This window comes from Oxyura jamaicensis, chromosome 17 (genome assembly GCF_011077185.1).
Source record: "Oxyura jamaicensis isolate SHBP4307 breed ruddy duck chromosome 17, BPBGC_Ojam_1.0, whole genome shotgun sequence".
NCBI classification, from domain to species: Eukaryota; Metazoa; Chordata; class Aves; order Anseriformes; family Anatidae; genus Oxyura; species Oxyura jamaicensis.
This window is the reverse complement of record NC_048909.1, coordinates 7,170,008-7,180,919: the sequence shown is the minus strand read 5'-3', so window position 1 is coordinate 7,180,919 and position 10,912 is coordinate 7,170,008. Positions and strand designations below refer to the sequence as shown.

General features: G+C 40.4%; 2 protein-coding genes across 3 annotated transcripts in view; one reads left to right on the top strand and one right to left on the bottom strand.

The window, feature by feature from the left end:
- Positions 1-374, bottom strand: part of CFAP77 (cilia and flagella associated protein 77) — a 64,282-nt gene extending 63,908 nt beyond the window's left edge. The window contains exon 1 of the mRNA XM_035341706.1: positions 85-374. Within this exon, the coding sequence (XP_035197597.1) occupies positions 85-216 (132 nt within the window). The 5' untranslated portion in view covers positions 217-374. The remainder of the gene's footprint in view (positions 1-84) is intronic.
- A 164-nt stretch (positions 375-538) lies between these two features.
- TTF1 (transcription termination factor 1) lies at positions 539-9,818 on the top strand. 2 transcript variants are annotated; one of them, XM_035341704.1, is made up of 12 exons: positions 539-591; positions 1,181-1,281; positions 1,414-2,306; positions 3,274-3,518; positions 3,960-4,145; positions 5,646-5,724; positions 6,000-6,130; positions 6,663-6,891; positions 7,203-7,292; positions 7,514-7,579; positions 8,229-8,314; positions 8,681-9,818. In XM_035341704.1, the coding sequence occupies exons 3-12, from the start codon at positions 1,426-1,428 to the stop codon at positions 8,857-8,859; spliced, it is 2,172 nt and encodes a 723-aa protein (XP_035197595.1). In that variant the 5' UTR covers positions 539-591; positions 1,181-1,281; positions 1,414-1,425; the 3' UTR covers positions 8,860-9,818. The 2 variants fall into 2 exon arrangements, with proteins under 2 accessions (XP_035197595.1, XP_035197596.1); XM_035341705.1 differs by lacking the exon at positions 539-591 and having other exon boundaries at positions 853-1,281.
- Positions 9,819-10,912: the final 1,094 nt, after the last annotated feature.

Genomic DNA, 10,912 nt, shown 5'->3' with positions numbered 1-10,912 from the left:
CGGTGCAGAGAAGAGATCGGGGCGGCGACCGGGACCAGGACCGGCGGGTACCGGGATCGGTGGGATCCCGGTCCCGGGGCTCACCTTGAGGATGAGGGGATTGCGCAGCATGCTGTCCCGGGCCACCCCCAGCCGCTCGTTCTCGCTGCCCGCCTCCACCTCAGCCAAGCACAGCGGCCTCCGCGGGGGCCCCCCTGCTCCGCCGCCTCCCGCCATCACGGATAACGAATTCCGCCGCCGTTCCCGGACAACCAGAAGCTCGCGGACCGAGGGAGCGTCCAAAGGCAAAGAAAAAAAAAAAAAAAAGGAGAAACAACAATAATAATAATAATAAAGAGGCCGCCAGCCGCCCTGCGGGAACCGGGATGGGCGGGGGGAGGGGGACCGGAGCGGCGGCGGCCCCGTCTCCTAGCAACCGCCGCGGTCCGTCCCGGACCGGCTCCGTCCGGGAACGCTTCCGCCGCTGGGAGGGAACGGGAACGGGCGGGGAGCGGGGGCCGGGGGGGCGCCGTTGAGGGGCGGACGCCGTGGGGCCGCGTGGGGCGTTGAGGCCCGGCGGCGGCGCTGAGGGGCGTCGGGGGCCTTGAGGGGGTATTTAAGGGGCTTTGGGGGGCGTTAGGGGGCTTTTAGGGGTGCTGCAGGTTGTCGTAAGGGGGCCTTGAGGTTGTCTTCGGGGGGGTCTTCCCCGCCCCGGTGCCCACCCGGGAGGCTGAGGGCGGCGGCGGGGCCTCAGCGGGGCGGGACGGGGCCTCGGTAAGGCCCCGCCGGGGAGGGAACGTGGGGGGACGGACACCGTGGGGAGGTGGCGGGGCCGTGCTGGGGCGGGCGGAGGCTTTCCGGGAGGGGTCTGTGCGTGCTGGAGGCGAAAAATGTGCTAAAATGTGCCTGTCCGCGCTGTGTAACCGTGCAGTTATCGAGGGTGATTCCCGGTAAGGGGTCGGTGCGAGCTCGGCGTGGAGCTGCTCGAGCACAGGCAGAGCCAGCGCTGAGTCGCAGCGTGGTCAGAAGCTTCTGCCAACAGAGCTTGGTTGTAGCACTGATGGGTTTAATGCTTTATTATTTTGAGCTTGGCTCTGTTTCAATGCTGGAAGAAGAGTTGAATGTTGCAGCCTATTACTGTGTAGTTATTGCAGCTCAACTTAATGCTAATAGCTATTAAAGTGTGTCTTTGTTGTTACAGGAAGGCGTTTTTAAGGCTGAATACAGCTGTGATGCACATCTGTTTGATGAAGGAAGCATCGTTTTGGCCTAGTCACCTCACGCAATTAGCTGTATTGAAAAGCAAGTATCTTTCTTACATGTTTCTAAGTTAATACTGAATTGTTCTACAGTAGTTTTCTAGTAACTTACTGTGTGATAGTATATAATGGTGCATATATTATGGTGCTTGAGTAAACTCATATTTTATTTAAGGTAAGAAAAAATATGACAGAAGAAGCAAGTGCAGAGGATTTTCAAGTTGGGGAGCATCTCAAGAAGAAAAAGAAAAAACGCAAAGACCACGATACGAGACAGGAAGATGATGAAAAAGAAACTATACAAGATGCAGAGCTTTTTGAAGGTGAAGCAGCAGAGTGCAGTGAAATCTTTAAAAAGAAAAAGAAGAAGAAAAAGAAAAAAAAAGAAAGAGGAGAGGAGGACGAGGAGGAACAACGATTTTCATTATCTGATTCTCACGTAGGCCTGGAACTTGAAGTTAGTAATGAACCTGAGATGGATGTTCCCCAAAAGAAAAAGAAAAAAAAGAAGCATAAACATGATGATAGTACAGATGGCCAAAGTGACGTGACTTGCATCTCAGTAAATCAGCATTGTATTGGCAGTTGTCAGGAGGATGATGCTGATTACATCTATGTAAAAAAGTCTAAGAAGAAAAGAAAAAAACACCATCCAGAAGAGGACAGAGTAAGCGAGCAGCCTACCTCAGAAACACAAGAGAAAAGTGATAATGAAAAACCAGCGAAGAAGAAGAGAAGAGTCAGTTGTACTGAAGGTACGCAAGAGGACACAGCTGTACCCGTTGACCAGTCACTGTTACCATCTCCAGAACAAAATAGGCAAGAGGAGGACGCAGTGTTGCCATCACCCATGGGAGAGGGAGATGTGGCAGTGTCCACGCCACGGCATGAAGATGGGGACTGTGATGCTTCTTCTGTCACGTGTGAAGCTTCTGTGGATGTACCTGGTAATTTTTCAAAATCTACTGAAGAGACTAATCAGTCTTCCAAAAGAACTCCAGCAAGGTCCACAAAGTTTAAAAGCAAAGCTTTTATCACAGATGAAAGCTCTTCAGACTCTGACACAATGTAAGTTTAGATTTTTTTTCTACCCCACTGTTCATATCACATAATTTGAGTCCCAGATTTTTTTTTTGTTTTATATGTATTTTTAAAAACAACTTAAAAAAATAAATGTTAAGATATTACAGACCTATTTTAGAGCTTAGTTATTTTATGAATGTACAGTGAAAGTTTATTTACGTTGATTGAGAATAAACAAAATTCCTTCTGTTCAAAAAATGTAGGTATGGAAATAAATTATGTGGAAAAAAAAGGGCGGGGGAGGGAGAATCGATTCCAGTTAAGTTTGGTCTTTATATTGAACTTGTGTATTTTTACCAAAAAAACCTAGAGAGGTAAACTAAAGAATTTCATGTTCTGTGCAAATGCTCATGTAAATAGCGCTTGGTACTTCTACCATGTCTAGAACCCACAGTTTTAAGTGCTGTGAGTAACGGAAGTTTAAAAAAAATGCTCGAGTATTTTAGTTCTAAGCGTTATTTCTCTCCATGTAAAACCTAGACGAGTATCTCCACTAGTTGGTATGCTATCGTATGGTGTAGGATCAGAACCAGAACATGACGTTAATCCATTTTCAAGCTTAATGGACTATAGCTGGCAATTAATGAAAAATAACGTGAAAAGTATTCTTTAGCTCTTGCTAGTAAGAAACAGAAGGAAAAGTTCTGTCTTGCCACTGGTAGCAAGGGACAGTGTTTCTTTTGCATATCCATGTGTGAGAGTTCTGTGGGAAAGCTGGGGGTTTCAAGACTTCGGAGACTTTGAATATTGTGAAAATACTGAAATTTTATAAATTTCATGTGTGTTTAAAGGCTTATGCTGGGCTGGGGTGCATGGATGTGAGAAGTATTCCTTGTTACTTAATTAACGAACATGCTCATACTTGTAGAGATGTAGAGATACTATCAAAACCCCTGTTTTGAAGCTCTACTTTTGTATTTTATTTTACTTTTTAAAATTATTTTTCAATCAGGACACCAAGACCCACAGTGTCAAAGGAGGCCCGGAGTAATACGTGTACTGAAACCGTAACTTCTGGTGACGTCAGCCTGGATGGCGATGAGTCCCTGGACTCTATCACACTTTCATTATTCGATTTAGATACTGCAAAACAAGAATTGGAGGAGTTTATTCCTCACGTGAGGCAAATATCAGAAGATTCAATCAAGAAGATGGCTGGAAGAGATCTAATGAGATTCAAAGAGTTTAAAAAACAAGGTGAGACCCCCAAAGGATACTGCAGCGAGGAAGAAGTGTGGAGCTGTGCTAATGTTTTGACAGAGCAGAAATAGCTTGCTTTTGTGTCTTGTCACGTCCAAGCTCAATTTCAATTCAGCAACAGTTCATGAATTTATTTAGTGACAGGCTTGCATATGTAAAACATGCATTTTTCTAGTAGGCATTTATTGTAATATATTTAATTGCAGTTAGTGTGGTTTCTGTTTAGTTGCATCTTACAACCTCATCGTCAAATTATAGTCCAGAGTACACGCTTAAGTTGCTTGCTCCCAGCTCTTGCTTAGTTTCTCTTCATTTGCCTTTTTACCTTTTGAATTTGTTGATCTTCCACTATACGTTTGCTAAAACATCTCTAAACCAGAAACGTAATGTGCAAAAGATAAAAGATTATTTTTTAATAATACTTTCCATATATTTTAGGTATTCCTATCAAGTTTGGCAGATTTTCCCAGAAGGAAAATGATCAAATCCGGAAAAATATTGAAGAGTTCATGGCAATTACTGGAATAGACAGTGCTGAAAAGCTCCTGTTTACTTCGAGGTACCCAGAAGAGAAGAACACGATCAATCGCCTAAAAGCACGGCATCTCTTTTGTGAAAAACTCGGTAAGCATAAAGTCCCTTTTCAAATAGATGAACCTTACATTCCACAAACTGCTGTTATCACTATCTATATTCACAAATCTTTTTTTTTAATTGAAGAGCACAAATGTTGGTAAAGCTGGCAAAAAAAGGAACATGCTGCTGAGGTTATGTAGTTGATAATCACTACAGTATACTGTTATTTTTTGTCCTAGGTCATGAAAATGTTAGAGATTAGAAAGCCTGTAAGTGCTGCTGGTCATGATGAAATTTTAAACCTGCATTTGAATTTTATGGCTTAAGGTACATTATTTGCTAGGCTATAACTAAGTTTAGTGATTTATTAATGGGAGGCATGATTAAATATTGTTTTCAGTTTGTTCTCTGTTCAGTTTGTTCTCTGTTCTTAGAGCACATAATTAGGGGGGCATCACCCAGTGATGGCATAAACTGGAAGGAATTAGGTCACTAACCAAAGCAGTTAGTTTTCCAAAATGCCAGGAAAGCCAATGAAATTCCAGTTACTAAGGTTCTGTTTGCAGGAGGTACAGTCTCTTCCTCCTTCCTCATTTTAGTTGTTAGGCTTCTCTCTCTTGGCTAGAAGATTTTCTTGCTTCACACAAGAAATACGTTCATCTTGTAACACCTACGATGAACCTGCTCAGTGGCTCTCCATTTGGTGTTGGTTCCATATTGTTATTACAGTCAAGACAGTGAATGGCAACCTGTGATGGGTTTGGATACCTATTTTACATCGAGTGAGGCTGCAGACTTGATCCTTTTGGAAATTTACATGCTCAGTCATTCCACTTGCATCATCACATTTGCATGGTGTGGACTTCCCATCCTTCTGTCCTGAAAACATTGGGCAGAATTGTGCCAGCTGCCTGCAGCCACCAGCCTTGCGCATCGTGGGCCAAGATTGTTAGGGGTTCCCAGGTGTTTGTGGATTTTCCCCCACTTCAAGGATCTTTCCTTCAGCCAAGATCTTTTGCTTTCTTTTCCCTGGATGCCTCCATTCTCTGCTTTTCCAAATTGAAATACTCTGCATGCAAAACCACAGTGTGTCGTCAGCCTCCTAATTGCTCTAATTGCTGGCTGTCTTATGTCTCCTTATCACTGGGAGCATTCAGTACATTACTTGCTCTTAATGCAGATGTTACAAAAAAACAACCAACTGACCTACATCCAGTCCATACAAACTGTAGCTATAGAGTAGTAGGTTTGTGCTTCAGAGTTCAAAGGTTCAGCTTTGGCTATTCATGCACAAAGGTGCACAGAACTATTTACCAGCTGTCAGCGTTCACAATCTTACCACGGTCATAGAAATTACATCTTAGAAAGTCTTCAGGAGATTCTATCCAGACTGTTTCCTGTGCAGTTCCTGAGTTGTAGAGTGCTTTCTCTTGAATGGGGAGAATCTATCACTTATAACAATCATGAAAATGTCTTTTTTAATTATTTTTTTAAGTGGCCTCACCGGTGTAAAAAATGTTTCTTAAAATTGAATTGTTTACCTTCTAGCTGAGGGCATACCACGAGCCTGGCGGCTGATATATTACCGAGCAAGGAAGATGTTTGACTCGAATAATTATAAAGGGAGGTAAGCCAGTAATTTGATGGAGTTTAAGAGAAGGTTAATACAATTCTCTGGTGTTTGTACGTTAAATATGGATACAATAAAAATATGGTTTTGTGCTAGTTACTGTGACTTAATTGCCAATTCATTTTTCTGACTATTTCTTGAAAGTCTCTCTGATATATAAATTGAAATTGTAGTCATGAGTAACATTGAAACATCTGTGAAGACTGCAGCTTTCTTAAGGCATTGCAGGGGTTGGGATTTGTGTCTGAGGCAGTGCCTATTTCTTTTACTAGGTATACCAAGGAAGAAAAAGAAAAACTAAAGAAGTATCATGCTCTCCATGGTAATGATTGGAAGAAGATTTCTGAGATGATGTCCCGTTCTAACCTCTCTGTTGCTATGAAATACTCTGAAATTAAGTCCCGTACGTAATTTTGTAGAAAAACAATTCATCCCGTGTATTGCAGGAACTCCAGAAAAAAATGCCGGAGTGATTTTTTGTTTTTTAACTGATTAGTGGTGGTGGTTGCTTTTTTGTAAACCAGTGTTTGTGATTTCAGACAAAGGATAAGAACAGTCTCCAATTAGGAAAAAAAAAAAAAAAAAAAAGGTGGGGTCTGGAGAACAGGACAGTGGATTAATGCTATTCTTTCTTAACTGGAACTGACATTTCTGCTATCCAAACAGAAGCTTTTGTGGGGAGGATGGGAGGAATTTGAGAGCTAGGTCTTAAAAGATAGAAACTAGGAGCTTGTGCTATTATTTGGGCTGAACTCTTCTTCTTAGAGTGAATTTTCCTTTCAAATCTGGTATGCAGAACAGTTTCTGGGGAGCATGTAAGAAATTGTTCCTATAAACAAAAATAAGGCAAAGTGGAGCATTTGGGGTTTTGCTCTTTTATTCCCTAGTAATTTATGATGAATTGTACCTTAACTGTGAATATTTTTCAATTTTAGCAATTAATTATGGTCCTTGGTCAAAGGAAGAGACCCAGAAGTTAATGCGTGCAGTGGAGGAGGTGTTTATGAAAGGAATGAAGTCAGAAGATGCAAATTCTGTTTCATCGTCAGAAAAGTCACGTAGAAATCTCCTGATTGAACGTGAGAAACTTTTCCAGAAATTGCCATGGAATGAGATTGAAGCTAAAGTGGGAACTAGGTATTGGAGACAATGTAAACAGAAATGGTAAGGTTTTATACTAACTAGAGATAGCAAAATCTGTTGGGGAGAGTACTTAACTTCTTTCTGAAGAACAGTTTGTAACATGTTTGTTTGGCGGGATAGGTAATAGGTTGTAGACTACAAAAGAGGTATTGCAAATATGTCTGAGACAAATAAATAGCTCCTTGCCAACTGTGGTGAGTTTTCTCTGTGCTGTGGTCATGAAGCCTGATAGCTGCTGCTTCATTGCTGTACCAATGGCATCTTGAAGTTGCTTCCTTTTGATGCTTGGGATTTTGTGATATGATAGCAGCCTTTTTTGTGTGTTTTCAAAGGACTTCGGTTTTAACAAACAAGATAACCAAAGGGCAGCAGTTATATAGGGGGACCAGAGCACTACAGGCCAAGATCAATCTTATTAAAAGGTACGGTTCAGAGTTGCTGGAGTGTTTTTGTTTCTCTTACTGTTCTGAGCTGTGTTTATAAAAGCGTGCTGGTTGTGAACAGGATGCCTGCAGTTTCAGACAGGTTTGCAACCACACTTTTTGGACAAAACGTCCTGTAACTTTTGACTGGGGAAGCTGTGAACATTGTTAAACTATTTCTTGAATTTTGCCTGCAAACTGCTTCTGTGTTACATTCACAGGTTGTATGAAATGAAAGTGGAGGATGCTGATGAAGTAAACTGGGAAGAACTCAGTGGCCTTGTTGGGTAACTTTTTTTTTAAAATGGATACAAAAGACAGTTGAAGCAATTCCTTCCCAAAGGAATCAACATTCTTAGGTCTCTGCAGCCATAAAAAAACACTATTTAGTTTGATAACATACAAGTGCATATCCTGGCGCAGTACCGCACGATAAACCATGCCTAGCAGCACTGAAACTTTATTTTAACTACTTCAGGCAACCCTTGTTGTATTCCCAGTGTTTGCTATGTATTAAAACTGTTACATAATCTGTGCTATAGTCTTTGAAAGAGCATTTTTCCAAATGCTAATGAACAAATAGTGAAAGGGATAATGAGTGCGATGTGTGACAGTATAATCTTCTTCCAAACAAAGTTAGCGTTGAATGTGAAACTCCCGATACTGTGAATGCTATACTTCTTGTGTAGTGCTTTTTTTTTTCTTTTTTCCACAATTCTTCAGCTTTGTTTCTTTTTACTAAATGTATAATACACAGATGTAATGATACGGTTTTGGTGCTTACCTTAAGCTGTTTTTATTCGGTTGTACAATCTGTCTTTTCTACCTAAAACTAAGATACTGTTTGACTGGCATCATTCTCAGGAACAGGTAACTCAGTTACAAGTAGACTTTACTAGCTTGTTGCACCACTAATCCTTTGAATTCTGTTTTCAGAGGTGTTCCTAAAGAGTATGTTCGAGCCAGATTTTACAAGCTGAAAGTCTCCTATGTCCCATTATGGCAAAAAAAGACTTTTTCTGGTCAGTACTGCAGCTGTTTTTGTTTGAATCTAAGAGGATACATATTCTATGTCAGTGTTTTCTTTCTTTCTAAATGCTTTTTTTTCGTAACACTTAGTTTCCTTTCAATTGCATCTTCATGCAGCATTTATCAACTCCTTTTCTTTAGTACCTTGGCTTCAAAAGCTTTGCCTGTGCTTTTTCATTGTATTTCTTTATGTATTTTATGTCTGATCTACTCTGCAGTCATTATGATTACCACAGAATAGTAAGAGCTTTGTATTTAGTGTTGATGAAATAATTTCTGCCTGTGAGATCCTGTTTCCTCATGGCATCCAGTTCCCTTACAGGTCCAGTTAAGACAACTTTTTTTTCTTTTTTTCAAAGAAATTATCGATTATCTTTTTGAAGAGAAGCTTCCGGAATTTGAAGAAAAATTAGAAAGTAGAAAAGGGAAACAGCTTAGTTCTGATGATTCCACAGACAATCAACAGAGAAAGGTTTTCCGATTCAGTGATGTTTTTGATTCCAGTGAAGAGAGTGATGACAGCCTTAAAAACAATTAAGAGTCTGCGAATTTAACTGTGAAAAGGATCTGTTTGAAAGTGGGCACAGATCAACAACTGCAGCTACATGGGCTATGAAATAATGGAAAAAGCAAAGAAAAGCATGTCGTCTTCTCTTGTTTTATATTGAAGACTGAGGTAAATGCTTTTTTTTTTTTGGGCCACCTTTTCATACTTCAATGTAGCTTTGATTTTAGATATTTTTTTTTATTGCAACCATGTTTCTTTCTAAAAGCTTCAAAAATATTTATTTTCTTTCCCATTGCTTAAGTTTCTGTCGAGTTGGAAACTGCTGTTTACTTTGTGCAAGAATGTTTTTCATTACTTAAAAATTAAATCCCTTAAAAGAAGACTTTGAATGCACTGTTAAATCACTAACAAAACTTCAGACATCTGCATTGATTGAAACAGTACAACCTTGAGGGTTTTTTTGACCGATTATTCTTAAAAGCAATTAATTTCTATTTTTGTTGTAGATTTATTAACTCTTTTAGAGAAAAGGGATTTTTTTCTATTGTATTCTAAGTTGTACTATCATTTCATGCAAACCAGAACAATGTGTTTAAAATGTTTTTGTTAATATTTGGAATCCAGAGAGAAGACTGTATATATTATACACATATTTTTTTATTGTGCCAAGGAGAGTTTTTTACATTTTAATATGAAAATAGAGGGGTAAGATGGAGGTTGTACTTCTGTCTTTGTATGAAGTTTTATTAATTTGCCTAAAATTACTATTTATAAATTGACTCGAATGTAAAAATCTTACTGTGTAAAAAAGTATTTGTACGCCTTGTTTATATTTCATATGTGCTGATTAGAAAGTAATAGAAAACAGTTGGTACTGACAGTTTTTGTTGTTCATTTTGATAAGAATTTCCTTCCTTAGTAATTGTTATTGAAAATGCAGAATTTCAAAAGGCTTTTGAAATAAAGGCCGTGTTTGAAGTTCTTCTTGACTGTGATGCAGCCAAGGATGTTGCATGTGAACGTTCCGTGTTAGCTGTGGTTCGGCTTTAGGCTCTCTGAAGATAGAAAATGGTGTGATTGAGTGGGACAGGCAGGGTGCTGCGTGAGATCAGCCACTTGTATAAAGTTAAGTTTTCCAGCCAAACTTGCCTTACAGATTTGAAGGTTAAAAGTTTAAGAACTTGGGTTTTTAAATATAAACAGTTCGTGTTTTTTCTTTATTTTTTTAAAATATCCTGGAAGATGGAGATCCCCTGAATTTTCTGCAGGTTAGAGCACAAAACATTGTATAGTTGCAGATTTTGCAGAGTAGATCTCCCAGAAACAATCTTCCACCTCCATAACAAGGTTGATTTTTTTCACGTGTTTTTAAAGGGACGCTTCTAAATAGAGGGTTTTGCTGATACCTTCTTTCATAGAGAAACTGCCTTTAACAAGGGAGTAAGCCAGGACAAGAGCTGTAAACTTGGGCTCTTCACTACAGTGGGTGCTTTGGAGGGGAAAAAACAGCAACAGACCTCTCCCAGCTGCACAAAGGGGAAATTCTTGTGTCCATCCTCCCCATGGGCACTGGGAACAGAGACAGGAAACGTTTCCTTACCCCTCTCTTTGGTAATTTGTTGTTCATAACCATTGTGTGTAGGGACAAACCAGTGTTTGGAGGAGAGGGGTTCTAGGTCATTTCACATCCTTGGAGTCCTGGCACCTGAGATCATAAGCAAGCATCTTTTCTGTGTGTGTTCTTCTTACAAAGGAGCACAGGAGGGAGCATATCTGAATATTACTGAAAACAGGGTAACTCCAGGGAGAGATTTAAAAAACAAAACAAAAAACCCTCCCTAGAACGGAAAGGAAAATAGCAGTGGCATAGCTCTGTGCCTCAGGCTGGTGCGTAAATGTTGCATAAATAAGAACCTGATAGCTCCTTTGAGTCCAAAAAGCATCATGAGTTGCATCGAGGGCTAAAACGCCCCCTAACACCCCAGGTGCTTCAACCAGGTACGTAACCTCCTGCGTTAATGGGCTGAGAAGGGTGAAAAAACAACCCTCAATGCTGTGGGTGATAGAGGGTGGTGGGTGACTG

Bases quoted from the DNA above. Each gene is read 5' to 3' on its own strand.
- TTF1 (XM_035341704.1), top strand. From the start codon at position 1,426: ATGACAGAAGAAGCAAGTGCAGAGGATTTTCAAGTTGGGGAGCATCTC. The intron at 5,725-5,999 runs GTAAGCCAGTAA...TTCTTTTACTAG, and splicing joins TCGAATAATTATAAAGGGAG to GTATACCAAGGAAGAAAAAG. The intron at 6,131-6,662 runs GTACGTAATTTT...TTTCAATTTTAG, and splicing joins ATACTCTGAAATTAAGTCCC to CAATTAATTATGGTCCTTGG.